This window comes from Halichoerus grypus, chromosome 12, assembly GCF_964656455.1.
Source record: "Halichoerus grypus chromosome 12, mHalGry1.hap1.1, whole genome shotgun sequence".
In the NCBI taxonomy this organism is placed as follows: Eukaryota; Metazoa; Chordata; class Mammalia; order Carnivora; family Phocidae; genus Halichoerus; species Halichoerus grypus.
In genome coordinates this window covers 27,959,264-27,972,073 of record NC_135723.1, presented here as the reverse complement: position 1 = coordinate 27,972,073, position 12,810 = coordinate 27,959,264, and the positions used below count along the sequence as shown (strand labels likewise).

The 12,810-nt window shown below is 34.4% G+C and overlaps 1 protein-coding gene across 3 annotated transcripts in view; it reads left to right on the top strand.

Annotated features, from left to right (window-relative positions):
• PCLO (piccolo presynaptic cytomatrix protein) overlaps positions 1-12,810 on the top strand; it is a 391,345-nt gene that overhangs the window by 175,094 nt on the left and 203,441 nt on the right. For all 3 annotated transcript variants that reach the window (XM_078060093.1, XM_078060092.1, XM_036107931.2), the window contains exon 4: positions 1,795-2,496. In XM_078060093.1, coding sequence (XP_077916219.1) covers positions 1,795-2,496 — 702 coding nt within the window. The remainder of the gene's footprint in view (positions 1-1,794; positions 2,497-12,810) is intronic.

Here is a 12,810-nt window from a genome sequence, read left to right as displayed (position 1 = left end):
AGATAATTGTGCACACAAAAAGCAAATGAACCCGTAATGCATACTGATGTTTTATAGACTGCAATTGACAAAAATTAAATAATGGACTTTTGTCTTTACTCTTCAGATAAGTAAATAAGAATTTATAATGGCTTACAGATTGCAAAACAGTCATTACTATTTTTTTTTAAGATTTTATTTATTTGAGAGAGAACGAGAGAAAGAGCACGAGTTGGGGGGGAGGGGCAGAGAGAGAGGGATGAGTAGACTCCCCGCTTAGCGGGGAGCCCAACGTGGGGCTCAATCCCAGGACTCTAGGATCATGACCTGAGCCGAAGGCAGACGCTTAATTGACTAAGCCACCCAGGCGCTCCTCAGTCATTATTATTAAGCAACATTTTTTATATCTCTAAAGAAATTAGAAGCTGAAATAAGAAATGAAACTTAGATCCCTAATAATATTCTTGAACAATAAGTGATTTTGTCATGTAACTAGAAAGAGTGATCCAGTATGAAAAGCAGTTTGAAATTGAACTCAGAAAACAGTGCAACATATGAATGCAATACTCTTTGTATGACTCTCCAACCTTGGACTTTACAGAATAGGTATTTATTAAATGTAACAATTAGAAGCTACATGTATAGTCTTTAGTTCTTACATTATAATGTTTATAAAGTAAGAAAAAGCACAGCATATATCAATAAGGGAAGAATTCTGCAATATTGTTATTCTAACGTAATCAATCTTCATCATGTGTATATGTTATGAGAGAGGAGTTTTCAGAATTTAGCTCGCAAAAGAATCAACCAAGAATTAACTAGTTTATTTACTCCTTCTCCTTCCCCAGGATCCTGCTAAAACAGTTTTAGGAATTCCTAGGAATTTGCATGTCCTATGACCCCCCTCAGTCGATTGGTGCAAGTGGCCCATGGATTACAGCGAGGAGCAGAAATATAAGGAAGTGTTCTAGTCAGTGATTCAAAAAACTCTAGAGGAAAGATACCAAACAATTTGAGCCAATGATGTGTCTTGTTCAATTGCATTAGAAATGTGAATATTATTAAGAATGAAATTATTTATCAGTCCTAAAGCAGATAGGGAATTATGCACAATACTCTGGTAAATAGAACTACATTTGACCCACATCAAGAGATAGGAGATTATGTGCTAAATCCTAAAACTTTTGGTTAATTTTAGTTAATAGAAAGTGACCATAAAATTTAATAGTCTTGTGTAAATATATGAAATACCAATTTTTAAGCCACCAAGCTCAAAAATATTCTGTTTGGAACAAATGCAGGTTCTTCACCAAAAAAGTGAATATTTCCTTGGCTCCATCTTTTTTTCTTTTTTTTAAAGATTTTATTTATTTATTTGACAGAGAGAGACAGCGAGAGAGGGAACACAAGCAGGCGGAGTGGGAGAGGGAGAAGCAGGCTTCCCGCTGAGCAGGGAGCCTGATGTGGGGCTCGATCCCAGGACCCTGGGATCATGACCTGAGCTGAAGGCAGATGCTTAATGACTGATCCTTGGCTCCATCTTTAATGCTACGTTTTTTTTCTTCCTCATGGTGAGGAGAGTGAATTGCCAATCTCTAGGGATTCCTCATATTTTTAGATTATAGATAGTCTTTTTGCAGTCTTCCTTAGAAGTCACTATTTCATTGATTTGGAAAACAATGACCTATCTTCTCCCTATACAAAAAAGCAACTAGAAGTCACCAGATGTTAATCTTAGTATATGCACCAAAACAGATTCACCAGAACAGATGCATTATAATATAGTTAATCTGCTCATTGCTATTTTCTTTGCAGATTCAAGAATGGCTTTGTTTAAATTGCCAAACCCAGAGAGCAATATCAGGACAGCTTGGAGATATGGGCAAAATGCCACCTACACCTTCAGGACCCAAAGCCTCTCCTATGCCTGTCCCTCCAGCACAGCCATCTCAGAAAACAGCAATGCCTCCCCAAGTAAAAATGAAAAAGAAGGAACAAGAAGTAAAAACAGAAGCTGAGCAAGTCATTCCAGAAAAAGTGAAAGAAATACCATCAGTTGAAAAGATTGTCCCAAAGGTGACCACAGATCACAAACAGGAGAGTCAACTAGAAGAAGACAAAACTTCAGCCCCTCAAGAAAAAAAGCCACCCCCTGAAGACAAAAAGCCACTCCCAGAAGAAAAAATGCCACCTCTTGAAGAAAAAAAACCAACTTCTGAAGACAAAAAGCCAGCCCCTGAAGACAAAAAGTTACCTCCAGCAACAAAACCATCAGCTCTAGAGGCGGAACAGAAACAAGACTTACTTAAAACTCACGTACCAAGCACTGAGGAAGAGCCGGAAGGCAGAGCGGCTCCTCAGCTGGTACCAGAGAAGCCGCCTCAGACCAAGACAGAGGCTGCGCCCTCTGGCCTGCCTCCAGGTTTGCCCAAGGAAGGTGATGAGGCGACTCAAAAGATGAAAGGACAGCAACAAGCGGCTCGCACAGCAAAGCCTGAACCTGGGAGAGAAAAAACAGTAAGTTATGTTTTCCTGTCTTTGCATAGTCTTATGTATATGAAATTTGCTAATTTTTACCTAAGTACACAGAGTGCTTAGTGGTAATTATGTAAGTGCAAACCTTCAATTAAAGGCACTTTCAGAAAAGTGTAACAATTGCTGAAATGAACAACTTTGGCTTTCTCACAGCTTGATCTAACTTAAAGCAGAGATATCAAATTTATTTTCCTAGCTTTTATGCATATTTGATAATTTACCGAAATCCTGTAGGATGATAAGAAGAGTTTCTTACAGGTTAAGTTTCTTCTTCTCTCCACTGTGAACATAAAATCAGCATCCACCTTTAATATAAAATAATATGTGTCTTTATGTAAGTTTCTGTTCACTTAGTCACTTCTTTAAGCAAATCAACAAGTTTCTTTTCGCTTGAAAGCCTTTTAAGGTGCCATCAGCCATAAAATGATTGTGATTGCCAAAAAAAAAAAAAAAAGTGTGGCTGAAATTCAGGACAAAAGTCATTTTTACAAAAGTTAATTTTAGTATTTAACATGATTTTAATATAACGCACTCTATTTGGGGTTTGTTTAATGTGTTTAATATTGAAGGATTATTTATAATCCAAGCATAATTTGGAATAATATATATTCTCTTTCTTTAGTGGCAACTTTTAAGAGTATCCATCTTAACCTCTATCTGCACAAGAAATAATGTCATTTTTAGAAGAACTCTGATTGTTTTAGAGCTACACAAGATCTTACTTCATATCTGGTTGAATAATTTTAATTCACAGATAACAGCAATGACTTGAAGGAAAAAGAAATGATTTATTAATATTAAAAGTTAATGTTAGAACTCTAATTAGAATCTGTAGTCCATTTTTTTGGTGTTTACAGTTTTAACACGTGGTTACTAACCCATCTTTGATGCATGATGCATCAGGCATTAAGTAAATCCTGGTCTTCCTTCATTATGTAAATGAGTATATCAGAGTCAGAGCAGGTGCCTATGTATTCTTCATTCTAATGGCTGGATCTGGTAACATCACCACCACCAATTGCTTCTCCTAGCTAACCACTTTGCAGAACCTGATGCCTATGACCATTTCTCTGTTTATGAAGCTACCCTTGGCTTTCATGACCCTCCCTTTTTGTTCTCTTTTTGTCTTTCTGATCATGCTTTATGAGTTCTACTTTGACGCCGTGTATGGCCTTCTTTCCTAATCTCTATGTGATGAGGTTTTCTTTGTGTTTTGCTTTGTTTTGGTTTTGGTTTGAGTTTTGTCTTCTTTGTTCTGAGGGGAGCCACATGAGCAATTCTTCAATCTACCTGTGCACCTTCTGGCCCTCTTTTGAGTATCAGATATGTGTTTTCAGATACCCAGTACAAGTTCCGCTTCAAAGCCTCGCTGTAAACTGGAACTCAATTGTTGGAATCTTATCTCCTCTACAGAAGCAGTTTCTGCCTCTGACTCTCGTCTCTGGTAATGGCAATACCATTCATCTGTCTCTAGTCTCCCAGTCACTACCCTTCTGAGTAATCTCTGGTTTCTTCTTACCAGCCACACTTTACTCTCTGCATCCAATTTCTCACATTCCTGTCTGTTGACTCCTATTCCTGAGGGCCCTCCTAATGATGACCTTCATGACCTTTCACTAATGATTTGGGCAATCTAATAACGTCACTGCGCCTGCTCCCTGCTCTTTCTCCCTTCGTCCATACATATGGTTGTCTGATCTTTCTTTCTTTTTTTTTTTTTTGCTTACTTATGTGTGTCAGTTTTATTGTGTTACAGTGACCTCAATCAACAGAAGACAAATATTCATTTTATTTTTTTCAATTTTTAATAAAAATAACATTTTTATTACAAAGGAATATTCCTTATTTATTTATTTATTTAAATTTGATTAGCCAACATATAGTACATCATTAGTTTCATATGTAGTGTTCAGTAATTCATCAGTTGTGTATAACACCCAGTGTTCATCCCATCATCACGTGCCTTCCTTAATGCCCATTCCCCAATTACCCCATCCCCCCACCCCCCGCCCTCCAGCGACCCTCAGTTTGTTTCCTAGAGTTAAGAGAATTATTTTCCAAAGTTCACATAATTTAACTCTATCACTCAGATACTGCTAATGATTCTCCATTGCTTGTTAAAGAATCTAAACAAGAAATATCTGAGTATTTTGTCAATGTACTTTTAATTTTATTTTACACCTTTATCACTTTCTTTTTATCATGTCTTTTTATCACTACTTTTTCTTTTATTTTACAACCTCGGTATGTATATACTTATTTCTGAATTAAATGTATACACTGATTTACTGATATATTATTAACAATATAAAACATTTGCAAAAACAAAATAAATCAGTGAAATAAGCTAAAATTATTGTTATTTTATTTAATATAGATACATTTGATCACATTAAAATATGATTAATAATAGTATTTTAGAGAGAGCATTGATTGTGCTTCAATATTTTTGAAAATCTTGGTCGGAAATTTTACAATAGCGTTATTTGAATTTCAGCCTCTAAGTTAAGCTTATTTTGGTATTTTGATGTTTAACTTTAATGACCATCCATAACAAGAAAGATAACCCACAAGGATATATCAGAATTAGAAGGACTGGATCAGAGTTTGTACTTGCCAAATCTTGCTACCTGTTCTCCTAGTTTGAAATTGAAAATATATTTTTTAATAGTGAAAATTCCACAAACAAATGTTAATCTTCCCTGATACCAATAATTTGTTCTTGCTATCTGTCAGAAAATGAGGGAATTAAATATATATATATATACATATATATATATATATATATATATGTATATATATATATGAACAAATTGCTTTAAAGCCCACTGGAGTTCATCTGGAAGGCTTAGAAACAGATTAAAATATTCTCTTTAAAATTTGTTAAGGGAGTAGATATGACAGCTTTTAAAAATGACATGTGTCATTTTATATAGCATAATCACATGATTTCCAAACTTCTGTTTCAGAGGACTGTTTTCACATGATAATTCTCTTAAAGAGAATTTATTTTTATTTTATGTTTGAGTTTTTTTATTTTTATATTTTTATGTTTATTTTTTACTAAATACTTAATAAGTTGCATATTGCTGATAACCAGGGTTTACTTCCTCCCATCTACCTTTTCTCTCCCCATCATCGCATTTACTTTATACGATCTAGTAAGTGATGTATTACCAATAACCACTTGTCATCACCAAAAAGTTGAACAAATTTGGCATTCTTTGACTTCTGTCAAAAAAGAATTAAATCTCCAGATTCTACAATGTTTTAAATTAATTTCCCATTACATAATCAGTAAATCTCTGTAGTTAAAATAAATTTATAGTTATTCTCTATCTCAATACAAAATATTAAGGATATTTTTCAAAATATAAAGGTCTCATCTCTATGCAACATACACCACATCTGTAAAATCCTGAGTCACTCTGTCCAATTCTGATCTACTTGTCACAGATGCAGTAAATGAAGTTCACAGGTACGGCCATGTCTGTAATCTTACCCTTTTTAAAAGAATAATTCCAATCAAAAAAGCCAACTCTTCAGTAGCTAATTACAGTCTTTTCATTAAAAAAAATATGTAGACCTTAAACAAATTCAGTATTGAGGCTTACTTCATTCATTGGTACATTTTTCCTTCGTGGCTTAAGGTAGTACTTTAAGTATTACTGAAACAGAAATAGTGAGTATTATAAACTGAACATATTAGAAATATCTACACTTTGATTCTATTATTACCAAAACTTTTGCTACTTACTTTGTTATAATTTCTCCCAAACCTTCCAGTTATTTATTTATTCTTTCCAATAATATTTGCTGACAAAGAAACAGAGTTTGATTTGTCACACTATCATTTCATCCATTTTTCCATGGTGGTTAAATCAAGTTTCTCCAAATGATGTGTGACTTCTTTTGTCTTTTATTATTAAATAAGAAAAATCAAAAGAAGGTTCTAAGTGTTTATTATTCATTTTATTGAAAGTTGGTAAAGTACTGGAATATTTATTTGCAGAAATTTTTAGAAGTTTGTGATGGTGTCATAATATTGCTTGCTATGGTGCTAAAGCATGTTGTGTTTAGGCAAGGTTTGCTCTTAGCAATACTGGACATCAATACAGATGTCAAATAGGTTTCCTGGTAATGGCAGACGTTTTTGGCAAACTCAGATCTGGTTTAATTTGGTCATCATTGCCTTTATCTTGTAATGTTGCTGATGAAAAGCTTGTAATGATATGATGAGTGTCAGCTTCTTTAGTAATGTGTTTGTGTATTTCTTACATTATTATCTTTATGACGTGATTTTTGTTTTGCAAGAATCTTTTGTCTACCACTTACCTGTTACAGGAAAACTAGTGTAATTGCTAGTAGGTAATAAAAGCCAGAGAGCTGCCTAACTGAATAAGAAACCTCAGTATAAAGGTGGACGAATAAAGTGACTCCCTCACTATAACTTCTCCTTAGAGTGTAACTCCCAGTTTTCTCTCAGGATTCCTCACAGAACAGCGACCAACTCACATAAGAAGTAAAAGAATATTAACATCAATCCATTTATTAAATATTAGGAACATGTAATTTTGGATTAAAAAATACAGTAAAGATCTTAACATGTACTTCTTATAGCCCATTAGATCATTTTGCAAACTTGCCCAGGCTTTTGCACCCCACGGCCAAGACTCCTGTCTAAATAACTTAGTGTGGCTTTCTCAGCCCTGTGGAATATGGCTCCAGTATAACTTGCAAGCAGCCCCTAATATTTCCCACAAGTGAGCTCTAGAAAGCCAGCCAAATATGCCTTTGTGTAATTCCTGAAGGTAGATGGTCCTTTCTCCCTTCTATACCTGCACTCAGGTCTCTGTGCATCGTTGCTGCTCGCTTGGTGTCAACCTGATTGGAAAACTCTCACTTGGACCTCTGGGCCACTTTTCTCCCCAGTGGCTGTCACTTCTGCTGCTGAGCTCCCTGTATTGACTGGTTTTAAATTTTTAAATATTCTTAATTTATCTCTTAGAATATTCTCAGCACTATGTTAAGTATTTCTCGATCGTTTCATCCACACAACAATGCATGAGGTAAATATTGTATCTTCTTTAAAATGAGGAAAACTAAATTTCTGTGCCCAGGATCATATGGCTAAGCCAAGATTATAGTCCAGTTCTGATTATAAAAGAGTGGCTTTTCAACACTACACGTCCTTCTTTTTTGACACTTGTAGCACACTGCCTTTACGTTATGATAATTATTCTTCCCTTTAGCAGCTCCTGGTATAGCCCAAGCACTTTATGTACTATTTTACTTTGTTATATATTTATATTATTTTATTTATGCATTTGTCATTTGTGTCATTCATATTTTCGTAGTATATTGTTTACATTTCTTTGTCGCCATATCTTTTTGTCTCTCCATTTATTCCTGTCTACCAAAATGTGTTTGTCAAATGGGATTAAAATGTATCCTAAAATATAACAAATAATTTGAAAGATACATTCTTTATTTTTTTGTTTACTATTTTAAAATTTCATGTTGCTACAGAGTTCTTTTTATCTATATACTTAAACAGAATACTGCTTGTCTACATTTGATATATGACATTGAAACGCTATAGCTCTCCTGATAGAAACCAAAATTGGAACATCTTTAGCATAAACTTTTATTTCTGCCTAAAATGACCAAGGGGTTAATATTCAAGTTATATATAAGTCATTGTATGTAATGGCAGCATAATCAGGATGAAAAATAATGGGTTTTTCTGTAGTGAAAAGGATTCCCATGTAGGTAAGAATATTCGGTTTTTCTCTCCAGTCGCACTGAACATTGTGGACTTAATCTTTAGTTTTGAGTGTTTGGAACACTCAGACTAGCAATCCATTTTGACCCTACCATTGTACAAATGATTGAAGATCATTCATTTGTTGTTTTACTTTGGCCCATTGAAATAAATGGCTTGGGAAAATTAAGCAATATTGCATCCTTTCTTTGTACAGTCTTAAATTTAACCAACAATTTGGTTCTTAACCCCAATAATATTCAAAAAACTTCCATTTACCTTCAATATGGAAGGATAAACATCTCAGCATTTGTGAAAGGGGCTGAACTGAGTTTGGCGGTAGAGGTGTGTATTGATACATTTTCCATCACTAGAGAAGGTTTCAAGATATGACACTATCAGAAGAGTTTCAAATGGGTCAAGTTCATCACTGCCTCTCTCTGACTGGTCTCCAGGTCAGTAAATGGCAGTGAAATACTAGAAGGAAAAGGAATTCTCCAGTCTCTGCTTTTGGTTAGTAAGTACATATATATATATATGAATCTTAGCCCCTGGAAATTGAGTAATTGTTTCATATACACAGACTAGAAAGGCTCATGAACCATAATTTCCCGTGTATACACGGGAAAAGTGCAATAACAGTAACACTAAAAGTAAGTGCAGTAGGATCTAATGCTAAATGTACTTAGAAAAATGCACAGAAAATGTGTTCTTCAGGGTAACTGAAAAATGACATTGCTATTAAAAAAAAAGGTATGCTTAAATTATCTTTGTTTCCACTCACTGCCTCCATCTAAGATGACAAACAAAATTCTCATGTAAAAAGTAGATGCCTGGAATTTTCTTCTTAAGTAATCATTTCAGAGGTCCTTCTAGATTGTATTACATGTAAAAAATGAAATGGATAATTAATTTCAGTTTCCGATTACCTATTCAAATGAAGAAAATGTATACATAAGAAAATTCAGTGATATTTATACACATACATGTATGTGTGTGTTATATGTAATAAACATGTAATTTAGAAATAACTGAATCTATTCATTTCATTAAATCTTAATATATTACCACAAGTAGTTTAATGTTCTTCTCAAAAATAAGTATACAGCCATACTTTTTTTTTTTTTTTTTACAACCATACATTTTTGAAGAAACTAGGAGAAAACTCCCAATCTTTTAGTCCTAGGGACTTAGAAATTTGGAAGAAAATAAGCCAAATTATGCCTCCCTCTCATAAATCCTTTGATCATATTCCTCTAGAATTACAGTACTCCAGACAGCCATTTGACGATTAAATAATTGGAGAAAACCAAACCCAACTTATACACTGTGTTTCATGATCTTCTCAGTTCCATTTACTCTTATTTGATCAAATTATTCCCTTGTTAAAAAAAAATATCCATGAAACAAGGGTTTGCAGTGTTAAATCTATATAGCCCAGTTAACTTGTGTGGGTACAAATCCCACTCACATACCTCCCAAAGGAAAGTAGACAGCCACAGGAGGGATAAATGCTTGGACAGATGAGTGTCTCACTATGTCCATCTCTGTATATGAAGAACAACTTTTTTCTTCTTTTGATTTTAGCAGCAGCAGGTAAAAAGATGAACATGTAGGAGCCTTAAAGAGGCAAAGAGCTTGATTGGTGTATGATCAGGTAGTTAACAGCTAACAGTGTAATGAAGGAGCAGAAGGTCACTCGCCTCTCTCAGAAGACTGTATTCCAGTGCTAGTTAGTGTGAGAAGAGTTGACATTATGAATTTTTTTTCAATTTACCATGGCACAATAAATCCATGACCACCTGTTTCTTGTGAACAGTTCAGATAAATGCCCCTAGGTCACCTAACTTGATTTTCTTATTAACCACTCCAAACATTTTATCTTAGACCCACAAGCCTATAGAGCAAAATGTTTGCAGCCTTTTGCCACATCATAATATGGAGAGGAAGAGTCATTTAGAGGGAAAAATCATCACAGCATCATCATACATAAAATATGATTGAATCCTCTGAGGCTTGTGGAGGAAAGAGACCAGGAAAGGGACAGGAGGGAGAAGTGGGTAGAACATGGTACTGAGGAAAGAAAGAAAACATGAACACATGGAGAAAGGCCACAGAAGGGGATTGTAGGATAGGTATTTTGATATTTATGTGTGTTAGTCTTCTGTCTAATGTATCTTCATTTCCTTTGTTACATTATGTGTCTGGCCTTAATCTTATTGTTGTAAAATGTAGAACTTGTAGAATTCATTGTATAAAACTATAATTTCTCTTTTATTATACTCAATTGTTATATATAACAATGGTTACATTTCCTTCGTATATGGATAATTTATTACATTGTTCTGTTTTATAACATATGCAGACAGAAAATAAAGAATACAAATGACACTATCACAATTTGATTATGAAATTTTTTTTTTTACTTTTTTTTTTTTTTTTTTTTCACAAGGAGCTTAGGTCCCCCACCCCTCTGGTTATGGTATTTACTGTGATTTAGTGAAGGGTGAGAAGGCAGATAAGGAAAGACAGAGAAAGCGTATTGGACTCAAAAAAATTGTGCTCATCATTGTGTGGGATGTGAGGAGATAGAAACATCCTTCCACTGGGACCATCTAGAAAGATTTTATTAGAAGTCTGCTTCACGTGTGCTTACCTCTTTAACGTGCAACTCTTAAGACAAAGGACCCAAAATTAGTTGGGTGCTCATCAGCCCTACTACTAAGGTCTTACAACTGCTGATAAGTAACTTTTTCCTGGGGAGACATCTGAAATTACCCAGGGAAGTTAATTCATGATAAACTAAAGAATATATACTGTTTTTTTGCACTAAAGTCATGAATAATATATCACTGTCTTTTTGAATTTGAGTTGTGTCATGTAAATTTGGCCAAAGCATTTTACCATATAATGTGTTCAAGATACATCTCTAACCATACCTAGTAACAACAGGTAGTGAGATGAACATGAATGTAAAATGAATATCAAACCAACAGCTTCTATATTTGAGAACTCTATAGTTAAAAGAAGAAGGAAAGGGAGAAGGAGGAGGAGGAGAGGAAGGTAGAGGAGGGAAGGAAGGAAAGAAGGAGAGAAAGAAGGAAGAAAGGTTTTTGCGTGTTTGTTTTTTATTGTTCAGCCTGACCTCTATCCAATCATTTGGGCTACAGGTGGGTTGGAGGAGCCCATGCTTACAAACCCACTGAAGATATTGAGGTGGTTAGTTCAAGATACAGACTTAGTGGAATTGAGGTGGCCTCATAGGCCAGGGTCAGACAGAGCATGTCCTCCTGCAGCTCGTTTTCTGACCTCTTCATTCCATAGGCCTGTGGGGTTATTTTAACACTCTGCTTGAAGCATGGAAACCAGTTAGATTCATTGAGTTTCATTTTGCTTATAGGTATATTTAATTTGGACTTAGGCAAAAAGTCTGTATGTTTCTTATTTTCATTTAAGGCTGCTCTGATTCTTGAACCAAATTGCTGGCATGGCCTCATCAGAGCCTAAGGAAAGCAGCAGGTCAAGGCTGTGATCTGTCTACTTAGTGTCCCAGCTCCCCGGAAAGCCCATGGTTCCATTTACAAAAGTTAGTTATTGGACTGGTTGAAAGGAAGAGACTTTGACATAGTGTAGAGGTAAAAGTCCAAGTATTTTCAAAATCAGAAGACATTTATAAGTGATATTTATTAAATATCTTTGAGGTATGATGCTGAATATAAATGAGATTGACAACACTACAAAAATAATAGCTGAATATTTCCCTTTAGCTAAAGCCACAAGTCAGACTAATTACTGCATAACTTTTTCAAAGTTATTAAGTATTTTAATAATTATTAATAATAATTATTGCAAACTTTTTCAAAGTCTCTAAACATTCACTTCAAATGATATAGAATAATAATATTAACAACAATACCAAGTAAATATAGTGTCTTAGCGTCTTTTAAAGGTCTTTAAAAGACACTTAGTAGTGTCTTATTTGAATCTCTCTCTCTCAAATATTTTTTGTGGTAGTTGAGACAGATATCATTATGGTCATATTACAGGCCTATTTTTGTTAAGTAAATTTGCCAACATCTCCCACAACTTGGAGCCAGATACAAAGTCCATCCTCTGATTTTTTCTTTCTTTGCCTGTCCTCATGATTCAAAAGTATTGATTATATTAATGGAAACACTAATTTTTTCCTTTGACAATTTGTAACGTTTTCCCAAAATAAATGTACTGAGAAAGATAATGATGTGTTTGAAAGAAAATGGAACTGAAATGTAAAAAGATAGAGCATTAATGGAAAAAATCAAATGTCATTGAGAATTGACATTTAATTAAACTTAGGTTAAATGAAAACTGACCCTAGTCAATATGTGTCAACTACTTTCACTTTTTTATATCCAAAGATTAAAAAAAAAATACTAGCATATAGTTAAGAAATCCTATAATTATTCCTCAGTTCATAGTAATTATTTGGGAGTAATAGAGAGGCCATGTTACTAGTTTAATCACATTAAGTTTTCCTGTATCTTTTCCTCCCT